The 18,917-nt window shown below is 41.8% G+C and overlaps 1 protein-coding gene across 2 annotated transcripts in view; it reads right to left on the bottom strand.

Annotated features, from left to right (window-relative positions):
- Positions 1 to 18,917, bottom strand: part of LOC124132127 (alpha-catulin-like) — a 44,176-nt gene that overhangs the window by 17,173 nt on the left and 8,086 nt on the right. For both annotated transcript variants that reach the window (XM_046495813.2, XM_046495814.2), the window contains exons 2-10: positions 13,925 to 14,114; positions 11,081 to 11,256; positions 10,657 to 10,776; positions 8,391 to 8,480; positions 7,327 to 7,539; positions 6,542 to 6,745; positions 5,990 to 6,076; positions 2,515 to 2,673; positions 98 to 190 (exon numbers count right to left, since the gene is read on the bottom strand). In XM_046495813.2, coding sequence (XP_046351769.2) covers positions 98 to 190; positions 2,515 to 2,673; positions 5,990 to 6,076; positions 6,542 to 6,745; positions 7,327 to 7,539; positions 8,391 to 8,480; positions 10,657 to 10,776; positions 11,081 to 11,256; positions 13,925 to 14,114 — 1,332 coding nt within the window. The remainder of the gene's footprint in view (positions 1 to 97; positions 191 to 2,514; positions 2,674 to 5,989; positions 6,077 to 6,541; positions 6,746 to 7,326; positions 7,540 to 8,390; positions 8,481 to 10,656; positions 10,777 to 11,080; positions 11,257 to 13,924; positions 14,115 to 18,917) is intronic.

Here is an 18,917-nt window from a genome sequence, read left to right as displayed (position 1 = left end):
TTGTTATTGTATAAAAAACAGTGAGAAAATATTCATCCAAATTTTCCATTGTGAAAAACCAAGCTTGAGAGTTAATATTAAAGTTCTGTAAACTCACCAGTGGCCCAATGCTGTGAAGGAATGACTCATTGTGTTCTGCAGTGATCACCAGTGGGTCAGTGGAGGCCAGATGGTGCAGCAGCTTGCATACCTGAAACCAAAGGAGGCAAGCATGGATCATCATCATTATGTTAAAGTCTCCAATCTCCCATCTCCTCCAACTGTCATGACACCCATCCCCTGCTACTAACACAAGGCGCCTGCCCTGATACATCCATCTCCTCGATTTGCCCTGATACATTCATATCTTCCATCTGCCCAAACATCCATCTCCTCCATTTACCCCCACATCCATTTCCTCCACCTACCCCGACATCCATCTCCACCATCTGCCCCGACATCCATCTCCCCCATCTGCCCCGACATCCATCTCCACCATCTGCCCCGACATCCATCTCCCCCATCTGCCCCGACATCCATCTCCCATTCTGCCCTGACATCCATTTCCTCATCTATCTGACATCCATCTCCTCCACCTGTCCATACATCCATCTCCTCCACCTGCCCAAACATCCATCTCCTCCATCTGCCCCAACATTCATCTCCCCCATCTGCCCCGACATCCATCTCCTCCATCTGCCCCGACATCCATCTCCTCCATCTGCCCCAACATCCATCTCCTCCACCTGCCCTGACATCCATCTCTTGTATCTGTCCCAACATCCATCTCCTCCACCTGCCCTGACATCCATCTCCTCCACCCACCCCGACATCCATCTCCTCCATCTGCCCCGACATCCATCTCCACCATCTGTCTGACATCCATCTCCTCCACCTGTCCATACATCCATCTCCTCCACCTGCCCAAACATCCATCTCCTCCATCTGCCCCAACATTCATCTCCCCCATCTGCCCTGACATCCATCTCCTCCATCTGCCCCGACATCCATCTCCTCCATCTGCCCCGACATCCAACTCCTCCACCTGCCCTGACATCCATCTCTTGTATCTGTCCCAACATCCATCTCCTCCACCTGCCCTGACATCCATCTCCTCCACCTGTCCATACATCCATCTCCACCATCTGCCCTGACATCCATCTCCTCCATCTGCCCCGACATCCATCTCCCCCAACATCCATCTACCCCATCTGCCCTGACATCCATCTCCTCCATCTGTCTGACATCCATCTCCTCCACCTGCCCTGACATCCATCTCTTGTATCTGTCCCAACATCAATCTCCTTCACCCACCCAAACATCCATCTCCCATTCTGCCCTGACATCCATTTCCTCCATCTGTCTGACATCCATCTCCCCCATCTGCCCTGACATCCATCTCCTCCATCTGTCTGACATCCATCTCCTCCACCTGCCCCAACATCCATCTCCCATTCTGCCCTGACATCCGATTCCTCCATCTGTCTGACATCCATCTCCCCCGACATCCATCTCCTCCATCTGTCTGACATCCATCTCCTCCATCTGCCCCAACATCCATCTCCCATTCTGCCCTGACATCCATTTCCTCATCTATCTGACATCCATCTCCTCCACCTGCCCCAACTTCCATCTCCTCGTCCTGTACCAACATCCATCTCCTCCATCTGCCCCAAAATCCATCTCCTCCAACTATCTGACATCCATCTCGTCCACCCACCCCGACATTCATCTCCCATTCTGCCCTGACATCCATCTCCTCCATCTGCCCAAACATCCATCTCCTCCATCTGCCCTGACATCCATCTCCTCCACCTGCCCTGACATCCATCTCCTCCACCCACCCCGACATCCATCTCCCATTCTGCCCTGACATCCATCTCCTCCATCTGCCCCAACATCCATCTCCTCCATCTGCCCCAACATTCATCTCCCTCATCTGCCCTGACATCCATCTGCCCTGAAATCCATCTCCTCCATCTGCCCCGACATCCATCTCCACCATCTGCCCTGACATCCATCTCCTCCATCTATCTGACATCATCTCCTCCACCTGTCCCAACATCCATCTCCTCCACCTGTCCTGACATCCATCTCTTCTATCTGCCCCAACATCCATCTCCTCCACCTGTCCTGACATCCATCTCTTCTATCTGCCCCAACATCCATCTCCTCCACCTGCCCCAATATCCATCTCCTCCATCTATCTGACACCCAGTCCTGACAACTGTCATGAAATCCACTCCCTACATCTTCACTGACACCCATCCTTACAACTGTACTTCTAACACCCATCCCTCATGACACCCATCTCCTTCACCTGCCCCGACACTCATTAGTCCTGTCACACATCTCCTCCACTTGACCTGAAATCCATCTCCTCCAACTGTCATGAAATCCATCCCCTACGTCTTCACTGACACCAATCCTTACAGCCATACTTCTTACACCCATCAATCATGAAACCCATCTCCTTCACCTGCCCCGACACCCATCATTCCACCTGTCCTGACACCCATCAGTCCTGATACTCACCTCCTCCAACTGTTCTTGGTGTTCCTCAAACTTGATGGTGAGTTCCTCCACCTGGTCCACATCTCCACCCATGCCAGCGATACGCAGACCCTGTAGCAGCTCATGGTCTTCGTTCATCTTGAACAACTCTGATGCCTGGTCCATGGCTGTGTCCAGTAGCTGCAATAACAGTCTGATTCTCAAAACATGTTCAGGTACCTTATCACATCTTCTCCTGAGCAATGTCACAGTTGCTAAAAGTTATTTTATTTTAGCTACAATTCTAGTAAAATCTAGACATTTTTCATATTTGTATACTTATCCTGCAATACTAATTATCATTTTAAAGGTCTTGAGTTGAGGGTCTATGTGCTATAGCAATAGCCTTAGCCTCTTGTGCCAAATAACCTTTCTTGCCAAGGGATCTTTGTAGATGAACCAGGCATGCAGATGGAAGATGCCTAGTGTGGGGTGTGGTTGCCTGGGGTAGAAGTACCAGGGATGGAAAAGTGTACACTCTTAACCCCTCCCAAAGGATGCTGAACACATCAACCACAACCACCCATGCCTGCGGATCTGTTATCTTCAAGACATACGTTTGGATCTGGCAGGTTTGGCGTGTGGCAAATAGGTCAATCTTTGGTTGACAATATGAGATGGAATGCCTCAGGGTGGAGTTTCCACTCCATAGGTGCCACTCTGTCTTGCCTGGATAGGGTGTCTGCCAGCACTTTCCGACAACCGGATATGTGCTAGACCAGAAGCACAGACCCAGTTGATCCACCAGGTTGAAAACCTGAAAGTGTGTATGAGAAGAGAGTGTGTGTGAGACCCCTGATTCTGCAGGCACCAGATCACTGTGATCACCTCACGTTAAGGCTCTATGGCTCTCTTCAACAGACTTTTAGGTTGCACCCCAAAGGCTGATGCTGTTTCCTGGGGTAGAGCCACAGCGTAGGTGCTGTTGTCAATGGTGGGTCTGCCAACAAGTTGAGGTGGTACCCATACCTTATGCTGTTGACAGAGTAAGGGTCTGCCATACCGCTCCAATTTTTCCAAAACAGGCCCAGTCTCCAACCTATTTGTGTATCAACTATTGGGATGACTGGAGGTGGGAATATGAAAGGAAGATTTATCAATAGTCTGGTCCTTGAGGGGATGAGTTGCCGATAGTTGCCTGACTTAGATGCGCGCAGGCCAAGTTTCTGGGATACGTGCTCCAGAGCCTGAGTGTCTTGTTACCAGCATAACACGAGACCTGGGTGTGCATGTCAGTAATCTGGCCATTAAAAAGTGTTGCAGCTGACCACTGCTGATATAGGAGCCAGCACTTAAACTCAGAATCCCAGTTGGACAAGGCCAGATACCCATAGGACGGTGGATGGCGGTGACATCTGCTGAACGTTGCCTTGAGGCGATTGCGCAAGTGGTCAATCTGCCTCTGTTGAAAAATCCACGACCATCTGGAAGTGATCAATCCTGTTGGCATTGGTTTCGGTAAGATCCATGGCCCAATGATGAGGCTAATGCCTGTAAAAGTAAAATGTCAGTCAGGGATCTTGATAGTTATCGGCTTGGACGAGCCTATCATTCTATGGAGATCTTCCTCATCCAGCGTCCTGACCATATCCTTCAACATGGGGTCAGGTGGGATGAAAGTAGGGTGTGACTATATAGTGTCCCTCTTGTTGATGCCTGAGCCAGGAGAGGGTGCTATTGCTGATAGGCAGTCTTCCATCAATCTGGCATCTGGGCAAGACCGAGGTGCATATCCCACTCAAAGGGTTTTGTCAAAAGATTCAACTAACGACACCTCAGAGGAGTCTGATAAGTAGTGCTCTGAGTGGGGACAGGAGAGCGGCTCCTGGAATGCCGCTTGGATTATCTGAAAGACATACCGGGAGATGATGAATCCCGGGACTCGTGACGAGGATGGGGTACCCAAGCCCCTCCTGGGTGAGGATCTTTGACAGATTTTTTGCCCCGAGCAATATGAACAAGCAAGCATAAAATAAAAGCTAATTTAAAGTTGAAGTTGTACATAGATAGATTACCCAATTATAGAGATTGAACAAGTGTTATAGAGAATGACAGTATATTTTATTGTTTACCAATTATTGTAACTGTGTTATTATGTTTCTGTTGAGATTCAGTAGATGCTCATTGCATTGTATATTGGCAGTGATTAGTCATCAGGAATGTAGTACCATTTAAGGTTAGCAGTTGTCAGATGTTAGACGCTAGAGAGATGTGGTAACTTCTGGAAATGGTGAGACTCATCCAGCATTGTTTTAAGCCTTACAGAATTGTCTTGAATGTTAGGAATGTTGTATATAAGGAGATGTGAGGATGTTTAAGTATCTCTCACACATTTCCTAATCACATATTTCATTATTTTGAAAACAGCTTTCATGTGAGGATCGCTCATCATCCCTGATTCCCTATCACGGAAGCTTGAACACTGTCGTCAGTGGATGAATATATATTATAATAACCACTAACTTTTGCTATCCCCGCTGTATTTTTGTATTTGATACTGACCACTGCCATCATATAATATTTTCCCATTGAATATTTTACTACCACACTATTGTTCTCTGCCACTGTAATTTGTATTGATTTGTAAACCTTGTGAATTTTTGTAATACATTTGTTGATTGTACATCACTTGTTGGTTGGTTGTTGGTTTCACACTAAGTTCTTTTACGTCAAGATTTCTGGATTAACCTATTGTTTAAATTTGGGAATCAACATGTAACACAGTAACACAAGGTTTAACTTAAAATACTGGATTTGCGTTATAATATAGACAACATATTACACAATAGCAACGGAACAAATGGCTTAGAGTGCAAGCAACTAATATAAATTGAGACAATTTACGCAGAAGTTGCTAAGAGTATGATAGCCAATTATAGAGAACAAACAAGGTTTAAGTTCATGATAATGGATACATAACATATCATAAGATTGTATTACACCATAAACGCCAATAGACGGCTAAAGGTATTTGTACGCAGTGCTAATACCGAGCCAACACTGAAATACAGAATGTGTGCCACGAAAAACGTGACACATTTGCAGATTTAAGACGGCAGAATGGAACAACAACATGTGAAAATCATTGACAAACTATCAACTTCAAGTGCTAAAATAAATATTATTGCATATAAACAACGCAAACCAAGAGACCACCATCAAGGCAGAAACAGACTTGGTTGAATGCAAACTTGAAGACCATGGGTACAGCCAAAAGCAGCAATTAACTGGATGTACAACATGTCTGTCCGGTGAACAACAGTAATCTGAAGTTCCATGACATCACCAAAGCTGGTGACTGAGATCCTGCTTCTGTCAGGGGAACAACTTTTTCTCATCAGCTGGACCCTTCACAGCTTCGTTTCTATCAAAAGTAAGCAGTAAGTGCATAACGCAGTAATGCAGGATAAATTAAAAAAAGAAATCAATTTGCTCCTAACAAATTAACAACTCCCACCTGCTTCCGAAATGACTTGGATGCTTCAATAGTTTTCAAAATGGCTGTTTCAAGTTCCTGGGTTGGTGTCAGTGTGTCCTTTGAATTCTGAAAAGTCATTGTACATGATGTATAAATACAAATTTTCATACAAGTGAATACAATCAATTTCTTGTTACATCTAAGCTGAGTGTCCAAGATGAAAACCTAATTGTAGGTGAACTTTAGGCAATGGGGCGTCTGCATACACACAAAACAAATGTGGATATTAAGACAATTCAGAAATTAATGTACTATTATTCAATCAAAGTAAGTGTTTTGTTCATTTACACCATAAGATTTATCATATGAAATTGAATTTTCTTTTTTTCCAAGCATAATTATCAAAATAATCAACCATTTTTTTAAGATTGTCTTCCAAAACAAAAAACATCACATTTCATCAAAATGGGAGATGATCATGTATTCAGAGGGAAGGAACCAGTCAGTCTAAATGTCAAATAACCTTCACACCTACAGTTTTGTGTTAAGCAGTGCTAGTGTTCATGGGCTGGGTCGCCCGGGGCAACTCACCAAACTCTGTCCAACCTTGAGGAGGTCCTGCAGCTCATCCTTGAGGGTATCAGAGAGACTCAGGATCTTCTCCCGGTTCATGTGGGATGTGTAGGCCGAGTCAGTGAAGTCTTGGGCAGTGTCAATTACAAAATCAAAGGCACTTTGAAGTTTCTCCTCTGTGACTGGGCCAATCAGTGTTACACGTGTCAGATCTACTTGATCCTGGGGGTAAAAAATATTTCTATACAGTTGTCTGGTTTGCATAGCTCTTGGTCAATCTTAGAAACAAAGGTATTTTTTGGGTTGTCATGGATACAGGATGAGAGCTAGAAACAATAAAATTTTACTTTAAAGGGTATTTTCCTCTAAAAGATTACAAGTCTGAAACAGAGCTCACTTTTCCAAAATTGCTCAGTATGATCTGTTAAAGGGCAGGTCAACTGAAACAAATGTATTTTGATTTTGATGTGAATATCAATTTTCCCAGATACATTTAGTCAATGTCCGAGGGTCAAATAATTGGCTTCCAAACAAAATTATTTGGAGACTTGACCTAAACCTATGAGTGCAACATTGCAGCGATGCATGCCAAATGGTTTTATTTCATTATATATACAAAATGATCTTATTCTTATTTTCATTATGTCTTGTTTCTGATTAATCAGACATTTACTAACCTTTCAACTCATTCTACCTTTCTAAAATAATTGAGGTTTTGTACTCAAGTTTGACCCCTTCTAGCTGGACACTGAAAATCAAACTTGGGTTGACTACCTTTCAGCAAATGGTTTGACCGTACTCACCTCAAACTCCTTGAATGCTCTACTGGTGCTAGGAACAGCTGCAAGACCTATTCCTGAATCCCCATTGGTGGTAGGCGACGTGTGACCGTTGACAGGGTAGTAGCCACCATCAGTGACAATGTGCTGGACTAGATTCAGTGACTGCTTGATCTGGGCAAAGACACCGGCGCGGTTCCGCTGAGATGCTTGAGAGTCCGGGTGGCGGAGGCAGGTCTGTGAGTGATGGCATAACTGATTCAGTTTATGTTTGATGAACAGAGCCTTGCTAGTCCAACACTCCTTACCTGACATGGCAAAAACCATTCAGACCAGTGACTGCATGCTGTGTATTCCATGCACATGATGAGTGAGTGAGTATGGTTTTATACCGCTTTTAGCAATATTCCAGCTATATCACGGCGGGGGGTACCAGAAATGGGCTTCACACATTGTACTTATGTCGGGAATCGTGCCCGGGTCTTCGGCATGACGAGCGAACGCTTTAACCACTAGGCTACCCGACCGCCCCTGCACCTAAGGTTGGTTGGTTTGTTGTTTAACGCCGCACTCAGCAATATTCCAGCTATATGACGGTGGTCTGTAAATAATCGAGTCAGGACCAGACAATCCAGTGATTAATATCATGAGCATCGATCCACGCAATTGGGATCGATGACATGCATCAACCAAGTCAGCGAGCCTGACCACCCGATCCCGTTTGTCGCCTTTTACGACAAGCATAGTCACCTTTTACGGCAAGCATGGGTTGCTGAAGACCTATTCTACCCCGGAAACTTCACAGGTCCCTGCACATAAGGAACCAGCTTATCTTCATTTTCAATATAACAGTCAATCTTAAAACATTTACTGCTTACCTCATTCACCCAAAATAGAATACTAAGCACACAATGCCAAGGACATTGACTACATATGAAAGTATACAATATATAGGACTATTGACAGGAAAAACCTAGAGAAATCTCTATATTCCTATGGTGTGACGAATACATAAATATTTTGCAGAAGATGAAAATATCCAAATGAGTAGCATAGTCACCCCATACAACAACCACAACATATTTTACCTTTGATGACCTCAGCAGCATCATGGTTGACTTCTCGAGGATGGCACGAGCTGACCCCATCTGTGCACGGTGTTTTTCACTCTTCAGGTCCTGCAGGGGAACATCATTTTAACTTCATGGAAGCATTCACAACATTACTTGAACATTGTCTTAATATAATTTCTATATGCTATTGTACAAATATTCTCAGATGATTGTTATCAAAGCTACAGACAGTTTGGTGTCATCTTCATCAGACATCAGACACTTCAGCGAGTAAATGCATGTTGTTTTACATAAAATACCAGCTATATCAACCACCTGTACATAAAATGAATCCTGACCAAGCAAACCAGCATCTGAATCCATTAGGAACCATCCATGGCACTGGGGTATAATGACCATAAGCCAGATCATACATAGTAGTCAACCAATTCCTTTTTCAGTCTGCTCTTACGACAAGGGGGAAATAGGGGCCTATTCTACCCCCTGGGGTTTAGCAAGTGAGTAGTGAGTTAATAAGGTCTTAAACTGATTTTATCAATATTCCAATAATAGGACGGCAGAGACATGAAAATTGGACTATACTAATTGTTCCCATATAGAGAATTGAAACTGGGTGTTTGATATGCCAACGAACACATTAACCACTAGCCTGCCTCACTGCCACTTAGCAATTGGACATATATCATATACAAATGTTGTTCTCAAACAACCTCAAAAAGTAATACTTGAACTTATAATCAAACTTGACATGTGCTCCCAACCAACTTATCTGTCAACATGATCAATATTTGTCCAAATCATTGTCCCAAAACCAGTCTCACGGCAGTTATAATCATTATCAACCAACCTTTAACCTCATTAATATGCCTGGTCTTAAATTGCTACTGTGGACATGACTTGAGCCACTTGAAGTAACAGTCCTGAAAGTAATTTCAAAACAGCCATGACCTGGTCATGTGAACTTTGACCTACTTAGTATCGTCTGATTGGCTTGTTATCAAACTTAACCTGGCTCTCATTAGCAATTGTCCATAAATCTATCAATATCTGTATGAGTTACAAGACAGTAGAAGGACTCTTAAGCTCCTTATTACTTCCAGTCTAGAGCTGTGATATAACACAGCTCAGTGTCGGTATGTACTTGCCAGGATACTAATGCTGTTTATTCTTCATCATGCTTCTAGCTTGGTAGCAGTAACGCATGTCATGAATACAGATGAGCTATCTTATCTAGTAATCCTTGTCATTATCAGAACAAATAGCAACACATGAACCTGATGAATACTAATGATAATGCCCTATATGTCTGGGAGGCAAATCTGTCAGTCTGTGGTACTGGTTCATAACCATAACATTCTGTTTGCAAAAAATGCAGCAAGTATAGATTACTGTTAAAACTCCTTAAAATGTGCATTTTCATATACAAATCCTATCTTACATTCACAAACATTTAAGTTATTTAAGAACTAACTTGAAAAGAAAGTAATATCCCCTTATTGTCCTTGTCATACAATGGGAAATCCTGTGAAGTCTTTGACATTAGTACTGAACATGCTGAATCCCTACTAAATTTGTTTCTCCCCACCCTACACAGCCACAATTAAAGTGAGGGACTCACATTTTGTCTATCCCCACCCTACACAGCCACAATGAAAGGGAGGGACTCACATTTTGTCTATCCCCGACCTACACAGCCACAATGAAAGGGAGGGACTCACATTTTGTCCGAAGGCGAGACATTTTGTCTATCCCCATCCTACTCAGCCACAATGAAGGCAAAAGACTCACATATTGTCTATCCCCACCCAACACAGCAAAAATGAAGGCGAGAGACACAGATGTTGTCTATCCGCACCCAACACAGCCAAAATGAAGGCACGAGACACACACATGGTCTATCCCCCATCCTACAATCACAATGAAGGTGAGAGAGCCACATTTTGTCTATACCTACCCTACTCAGTCACAATGAAGGCGAGAGACTCACATTTCATCTATCCCCCATCCTACTCAGCCACAATGAGGGCAAAAGACTCACATATTGTCTATCCCCACCCAACACAGCAAAAATGAAGGCGAGAGACACACATGTTGTCTATCTGCACCCAACACAGCCAAAATGAAGGCGAGACACACATTGTCTATCCCCCATCCTACATTCACAATAAAGGCGAGAGAGTCACAGTTTGTCTATCCCCCATCCTACAATCACAATGAAGGCGAGAGAGCCACATTTTGTCTATGCCCACCCTACACAGCCACATGAAGGTGAGAGACTCACATTTTGTCTCTCCCCAGACAGTAGAGCCAGCTCCACCATGTCCTTCCCAAACTGTGTGAAGCCGGAGACGAAATCAGGAAAACTTGACACATCCTCTAAGTTGTTTAGACTAAAGAGGACCTGAAAAAAATAGTATTGTCACAGTGCTGGCCAAACAGATTAGACTAGTAACTGTAAATTGATATTCCAGGAATACCAGGGCATAACAACAGTTCAGAGAGAAAGCTTTGGACAGATCTAGCCAAAGCACTATTGTTTCAAATTCCACTAGGCAAGTCAGCAGACTTTCCACAATTTTTCCTTTACAAAATCCTAGGTGAACAATGAGAAAATATAAGTGTCTGATGACATGTTCCAGGATGACATGTTCAAGGATGACATGTTCCAGGACCAGTGAAAGTAAAAGATCTGAAAGTGAGATTACCTTGTCCTTGGCCATGAGCAACTGTTTGACCACCACCCTGTCTGCCAGCAGCAGCACTTTAGTGATGGCTGACAAAAGCTGCCTCGCTGCCCGTACCATTGCGGTCTTGTCCGCCACTGCCTTTGGCGTGCCATCATTGGGCTGCTCTGAAGCTGTAAGAGTCTGGATGCTGGAGCCTGGACAGACACATACAGTGGATACAGAAATGACATTCACATCTGTCATACAGAAATACAATACATAGCTGACATACAGAATTAATATTCACAATCACATCAAAATCAAATCATTTACCACCCAATCAAAATGAAGCACACATGGATTCTTGAGCCAATCAGATGTCAATTTGGAAATTGTGATCTCTGCCAAATATAAATAGCCACAGAACACAAATATACTTTCGATACTTCACTCTTTTGTGTGTTGATGCCATGGCACTCAGAAATGACATAATCTATAAAATATCCAAGACGATATAATAGTGCTGCATTATTTGTTTGCATTTGGCACTGTTGTTTGGATTTCCTAAATATTTGTTTTAAAGACACATAAATCAGAGATGCTTTTGTTGAATGCATTGCTCACACATTGAGAATTTAGAAGCATCCGAGTAGAAAGTTCACCTGATGCAACCTTTTGCTGTTCTACATGTCTACAGAGGTATCCTCAGATCTTCATGCAGAGAGTAAAAGTTCTGATTTTAATGAGATTGTTACATTCATATCTGATGTACTGAAAAACATACATATCGGATATACAGAAATAACATACACCTAGTACACAGAAATAGCATACATTGCTAGCATAACATTAACATTTCTCAATGGTTAAATATCGCGAACAGTAGCAAACAATTCTTTGTTCAAAGTGCAACTGCATGTCAATTCTTTGATTAATGGGCTACTGTATGTCAATGCATTGTTAAAACCTTGCAACTGTGTGTCCGTTCTTTGTTCAAAGTGCAACTGTATGTCAATGCTTTGTTTAAAGTGCAACTGAATGTCAATGCATTGTTAAAGCCTTGCAACTGTGTGTCAGTTCTTTGTTCAAAGTGCAACTGTATGTTAATGCATTGTTAAAGCATTGCAACTTTGTGTCAATTCTTTGTTCAAAGTGCAACTGTATGTCAACGCTTTGTTTAAAGTGCAACTGTATGTCAATTCATTGTTAAAACATTGCAACTGTGTGTCAATTCTTTGATTAATGGGCTACTAAGAAAACTACAAATACAATTGGTGTATTAAAAATGATACTATTTCTTGTAAATGTAATGGGAGGGGCATCTTCCTGAGGCAAGAGAATTAACTGACTGTAAAAGTCCAGTTTCCACCTGTGCCGAACTAGGCTGGAGTTCCTGGGCTCAATTGTAGCGCCACCAGTGGCTTTTTCGAGTTATGTCCCTTCTATGCCTCTCCTATGGACCAATCAGATTCCACCTCTCGTATCACTTGCATGTGCTTCAAACAAAATGGCGGCTCCCAGTCAAGCCGATCTAATTGATAATCAAGATCTATATTGTGATAAAACGGGTCTTACATCGCGAAGTGCATCAAATCACGTGTGCACCTTGATTAAAAACATGAAAAGATTTCGAAAATATCTGTTGACGAGTTGGCAGTGCATATGCTTTGCAAATCCTGCAATCGAACGAAATCTGCATGACAGTTTATGAGCCGGATTTCTATTTCAATGCGCGATTTTGATTGGACTATGCATAGACTCGTTAGTCCAGCCAAATTCTAACTCCATAATGCCAGGCTAGTTTGGCAAGGGTGGAAACTGGACTTTTAAAGTCAGTTAACTCTCTTGCCTCGGGAAGATGCGGGAGGGGGTAATACACTATCATATATGCCTATCGAAGAAAAGAAATTGTTCAGCATTTCAGTGACTGAGGCAAATCTTGACTGATATGGTGCATGTCTTGAATATAAAAACTTTCAAAATAGGGAACATATCTGATGGACACTGATGGATTGTGCCATAACATGTTGTCAGTCAGCGTCTCTGTTATCTTCACCACTTTACCAATATTTCAGTATAATAACCGTGACAATACAATGACAGTGACAGTGCCTTCGTACAAGTAAGTTAAATAATCTTTCAAAAGATATGGAATAGGATTTTTCAGATGAATTATTGAGTTCACTAATGTATATGTTCTTCTGTCGCCCAGTTATGCAAATTGACAACATGTGTACTGTGATGTCACCAGTGATTATGATCAGGGTGAGAGTGTCTTCACTGTATATTGGATGATCAATTGAAATCCATGAAATCATAAAATTAACATACATTTATATATCAGTGCATTCGAGACAAGGGGGTTCAAGACAACAGGGTTTGACTGTATTTCAAAGTTGTACTTTCAACAACAAAAAACAATTTTGCAGATCACCTGCAGCGTTGCCAAGGAAAGATTGACTGTACCGAAAGGGGAAATTAGTGATCCAACAGAATAAACAATTTACATTTGATTTATGGTTGAAGAAGAACAATGCTCCCTTTTTTGCTGAATATACTTAAATAAAGGCAACTATGAAATCATGACTTCTATATCATTCCATTTTCTCCACAAGTACTAGTACTAATGTTGGACTTCAACATAACATCAGCCATAACATGACACAAGCCCTTGACAGAGGTGTCAGTGACAATTGTTCACAATACCATCCTTAATCTAAATCTCCTTTCACCATCAATCACATTCCATCCTACTTCACATGTGGTAATGCATCACATGTCATGTCACAACAGACTCCAGTCACCATGTGATAATGCATCATCGGCACGATCAGGCAAAAGACAAAGTGGTGCATTATCCAACCCCACTGGTGCCACTCCTACCTGCTATTCTAGCCTCTTGACAAGCTTCACACATGTCATCTCGGATTTCTGGGTTCTCCACAGCAATCGACTCGCCTACGGTAGTGAAGCGCTCGACTGCGAGATTGACTGCCTCCCCAACTCGGACCAAAGCTCTCTGAGTCTTGTCTGTGACTTTAGTCCTCTCCTTATGGTTGACAAGGGTTGTGATCTGGAGACGACAGCAACAGAGCAATTAACATCATCATTCAGCTGACAGGTTGCGGATTTATCTTGGATTGTTATCCTGAAACCCCAACTTTTAACATATTTAGGCTGAGCTACATTACATCTTCCATTTTGGTACATCACAAAGCTGGCCATGCAAAAAAATAAGCTTCACTTGTGTGAGTAGAGTGAGTGAGTTAGACAAAATAATATGCTTCCCTTGTGTGAGATGTTTTGTGAGTAGGGTGAGTGACTTTGAACCCCAACTTCAACATATTATACATGGGATGGGTTTATACAAATGTTATATGTAGGAATACACATCATGACAAACAATCATCACTGTTGCCTTCTTTCAGACACTGAGTATCCTGTTTACTCATAGAATTGAATTATCACATCATTTATCAAAGCATAATGGAAGTAAACAAGGTAACACATGAAACCAAGGCATGCCAGCTGCTGTACTCTTCAATAAGTTTCTTTGATTCCACATATATGATGAAAGAAGGTTGTAAACCATCATCACGATCATGATGCAAATGTGTAAAGAAGCCAACCTTTTCTCAACATCTATGGTCTCCTGTGAGATATGCATGGCCAATGATTCATGAGCTGACATGTTAGCATGAGATGGTTCGTGTCTACTTTCATGTTTACCATTGTCTAGGTGTAGTACGCCATGTAGTTTAAGGCTTATGATAAAATTTACTTAATATTTTCGTTGTTTGTTGATTTGTCTGCTTGCTGTTTTTCACTGCAGTCAGCAATACTTACAGCTATATCACAGTAGCCTGCAAATAATCAAGTCTAGTCCACACAAACCAGTCTTTAATATTATGTGAGTCCCACACCATTAGGTATGACACATAATCAACCAAGTCATCCAACCTGACCCACCTGATCCACCTTATCTAACCAAGGTCCCCGCAAGGTCTTAACTCTTAATTATCAGCGTTACAGTGTTTACTCTGACAATGTTTTAGTAGTAATTCTAATTAAATTGGTCAATATACATCTAAGAAAAACAGGGAAAGATTGCAGTAAAGTATATTACGAACACTGTTTGGAATGCGACCATCCGGATCAACAGGTTGTCACAACATATTGGTAAACGAACTAATGCTTTATACATTCTGCAAACAAACACAAGCAGCTAATTTATTTGATGCTTTGCATGTTCTGTGGTCACTCTTCTGGAAAGATAAGGCTATAAGTTTCTCTATTCATTTCATACCTTGGGGTACAAAATGGTTAACCCTTGATCACTACCATTAATCTAAACCAGTCATGTCAAATGATACATGCCTAGAACATTGTAGAAATATCTATTCTGTTTTTTATACTGTTGATGAAGCTAAACTAGCTATACTTGCTAAACATGCTGAATATATACCATGATATAAATGATATACTATGCCTTGCATTGTTTGTTCCTTTCTGCAAGATGATACCATACATGCTATAGGTCCCTCTGAACAGTTCCATGTTTGAGCCTCTTTCAACAATGGCTGAGTGAAATAACATGCAATGTGAGGACTCCTATTGAAGCACAGCCTAAATTATGTTGAATACGGTAAGAATAACTAGTATGGATGGCCACAAGCAATTTGATATGTGTCAGTTTCATGGTTTTGTCATATTATGTTACCACACTGTTACATGAATATACTAGGGAATGTGGGAACAACTGATATACAGCAGACAGTTTTAGTTTAGACAAGTAGGTCTTATCCAGTTCCATCCATCAATACATGAAAGCAGTAAAACCTTCAACCATGTCAGCTTCCTCTTCTACATCTACAAATCTTGGAGTCTTTATGAAAAGTATAAAGGCAAATGTCATAATAGCACCCCCCTACAGACACACACCGACATCCTATATCCTACACCCCAATCCCCCCCCACCTCACCCATCAACACCAACACACACCCCACACACATGCTTGCAAGCACACACACACACACACACACACACACACACACACACACACACACACACACACACACACACACACACACACACACACACACACACACACACACACACACACACACCACACACACACACACACACACACACTCGCACCAAAACCTAACCCCCTGATGCAGAATGAGTCACCATTGACCATAAAATGCAGCTGAGGTTAAATGGGGTTTGACGTCGCATTCTAGATTATTGCCCTCATCTAGCAACCTGCATGCAAGTGTGTGTTTGGCTACTTGTACTAGTCCTTACTTACTTACATAAAATTAGGAATTTAACGTGCGCGTTCCGACATATGCATATTTCGCGCACAGGCCCGCCAGGCCATTTGGTGTTTGGTCAAAAAGGGTATGTCCGAAAAGGTGAGGCAACCTAGGTGGGGCTTTTTAGGGTGGCTTACTTAATTTGGAGAACAAATTTGGTATTTTGAAGTATGCCAGATTTTTTCTCCAAATTAAGTACTAGTCCGGACTAATGCCGATTTTATATTGCTAGCCCACTGAGATAACATGCCACAGGTTAACATGAATACTGTAAATCTTGAAATAAATGCGAAGAATGCGAGTGGTCTTGGTTAGCATCATTAAACAACGCATTTATATCAACAATAAGACATTTTAGAAAGCAGAAATACCAACTTAGGCATACGCTGAAAACAAACAACTATGTATACCACATCACTGTTTATTGAGCAGCACTTGTAACAAGTATATAAACAATGTCATTCAAACACTAATTACATCCTGTGAATTGTCACCATGGTCACTGCTGGGGTCAAGACAACAGTTCTACTCACTTATGTCACCACTGATCACACCTGCAAGTCCAGACAGACGTCATCCACACAACACAGTGTCTTTGTTCTTTGTGACTGTGTCAAAGGCCGACACGAGCCAGCGCGCATGTATTGTTTTAGCGGAAGTACACTACTCAGCGCTAGTAAGCAGTTCTATTTGGTGTGTGATTGGATTAATGTAAGGTTGGTTTAAGGTGAAGATTATCCTGTAAACCTGACAGAGGACATTTTCTTTAGATAACATATCCATAACGTATCGCATTCATATTGGGTCGCATTTATCGCATTTATATATAGTCGCTTTTATCGCATTCATATTGAGTCACATTTTTCGCCAGGGGTCAGTGTTCGCATTCTTTTTGGCGAAGCATTAATTTCATGATTTACAGTTCCCCACTCAGACACAGTATACTGATGCCAAGCCAACCAGTCTTGGTTTTACCCCCTTAATGCTTAGCACCAGGCAGGATAACAACAAGTACCATCTTTAACGTCTTTTGGTATGATGTGGCCAGGGATCAAATCCCTGACCTTCTGCTCTCTGGGCAGAGGCTCTACCACAACACCATGGAGGCGGTCCCATACAATCCAACTGTTGTGCAGGCTGTACTTGCTGTAAGTGGGTGACGTTAATGGCTGTGCAACATGGCACACTGCTCTCCAGGCAGCTGCACACACAAGCAAGCAGTGATGGATAATTGATGGAGGGATGACTGGCTGCACAAACATAAGATATCTACTTCCAGCAGGTACACAAGCGGAGATGAAATTGTTTTGTGCTTAGGTATCTTGAGAAGAGATAACATCAACACCGGTAACCTACTCAAAAAATAGAAAAAGATTTGTGTTACTTTGGGGCTAAAACAATTTCTTTTCTTAATCCTTATCCTTGTAAATTGGAAGCTATTTTTAGCTTGCTTTCACTCACTTATGCCCATATATAATTCACCAGTTTACTTATCACCCAAACACCATGACTTTGTTATCATGGTAGGAAATGTGCATAGAAAATGTCATCAGACATTCAAAAGGAGTGGGTTGGCCACCCCTGACACCCCCTCCCCTCCCTCTCTTGATCCGCCACTGCATATTTTGGCAAAAACCATAAATCATTTTACGATGTTTATCACTATTAAATATACATGATGCAGAAAGGTTGGGAAAAATTATTTCAGCGAAGACTATAACCATGATAACACACTGAAACTATATTCATAAAAAAACATCCAATGATCTATTTTCGTAGAAATGTTAAATTAATTGAATAATTTCCTTCAATCACAAATCCAATTTAGCAAAAAGTATACTATTGTTTTTACACAATGTTGCCAAATTATATCCCAATTATGTAAATTTTGTGTGACAGTGGTGAACATCAATTTCTTCATAAGACACAATGGAATAAATTCAAATGTGAAACATGTGAAGAGAGACACAAACATGACGAGGGTGGGCAAATATTCCTGATTTGTATCGATTCTCAAAGGAGTTGGTGATGGCTTGCCAAGGAGAGCATAGCTACTAATAATCCTTCCTCTGAATGTCACAACTGCAGCCTTTCAGTTATCAGGCCTGGAAGCAATTTTCAATACATTGAAATATAAATTGTTACAGCTGTGATACAGAAAGCAATATTACTCAACAGATTTCATTAAAGATTTTAAAGCAAATTCAAAATAATCATAATAGCCTCATTCAATGATTAGGATGGAAATCGGTGCTGACTCAATAAACAATCCCCATATCAGCATTAACTTCCAATTCTTGATTACTGTTCTCAACAAAGCAGAGCCACCAGGTTCTATAGTTTACCTACTAGACAGAGCAAATGCTTAACATTCTTGAATGAAAAAGCATCCAGTTACATGTGCTGTGAAATATAGATGACATCTCTTACAAACAGATGCTTACTGATGTGGTATACATGGTAGACTTTACCAGGAAAATATCTGAAACCCACAATTATTCTTAATATCACTACCTTCATCATGTTCATTACCTAACATGCTGAAAGAAATGTAACT

The sequence above is a fragment of the Haliotis rufescens genome, unplaced genomic scaffold (assembly GCF_023055435.1).
Source record: "Haliotis rufescens isolate VD_foot unplaced genomic scaffold, xgHalRufe1.0.p SCAF_4, whole genome shotgun sequence".
NCBI classification, from domain to species: domain Eukaryota; kingdom Metazoa; phylum Mollusca; class Gastropoda; order Lepetellida; family Haliotidae; genus Haliotis; species Haliotis rufescens.
The sequence above is the reverse complement of the archived record's forward strand: the minus strand, read 5'-3'. Positions and strand labels throughout refer to the sequence as shown.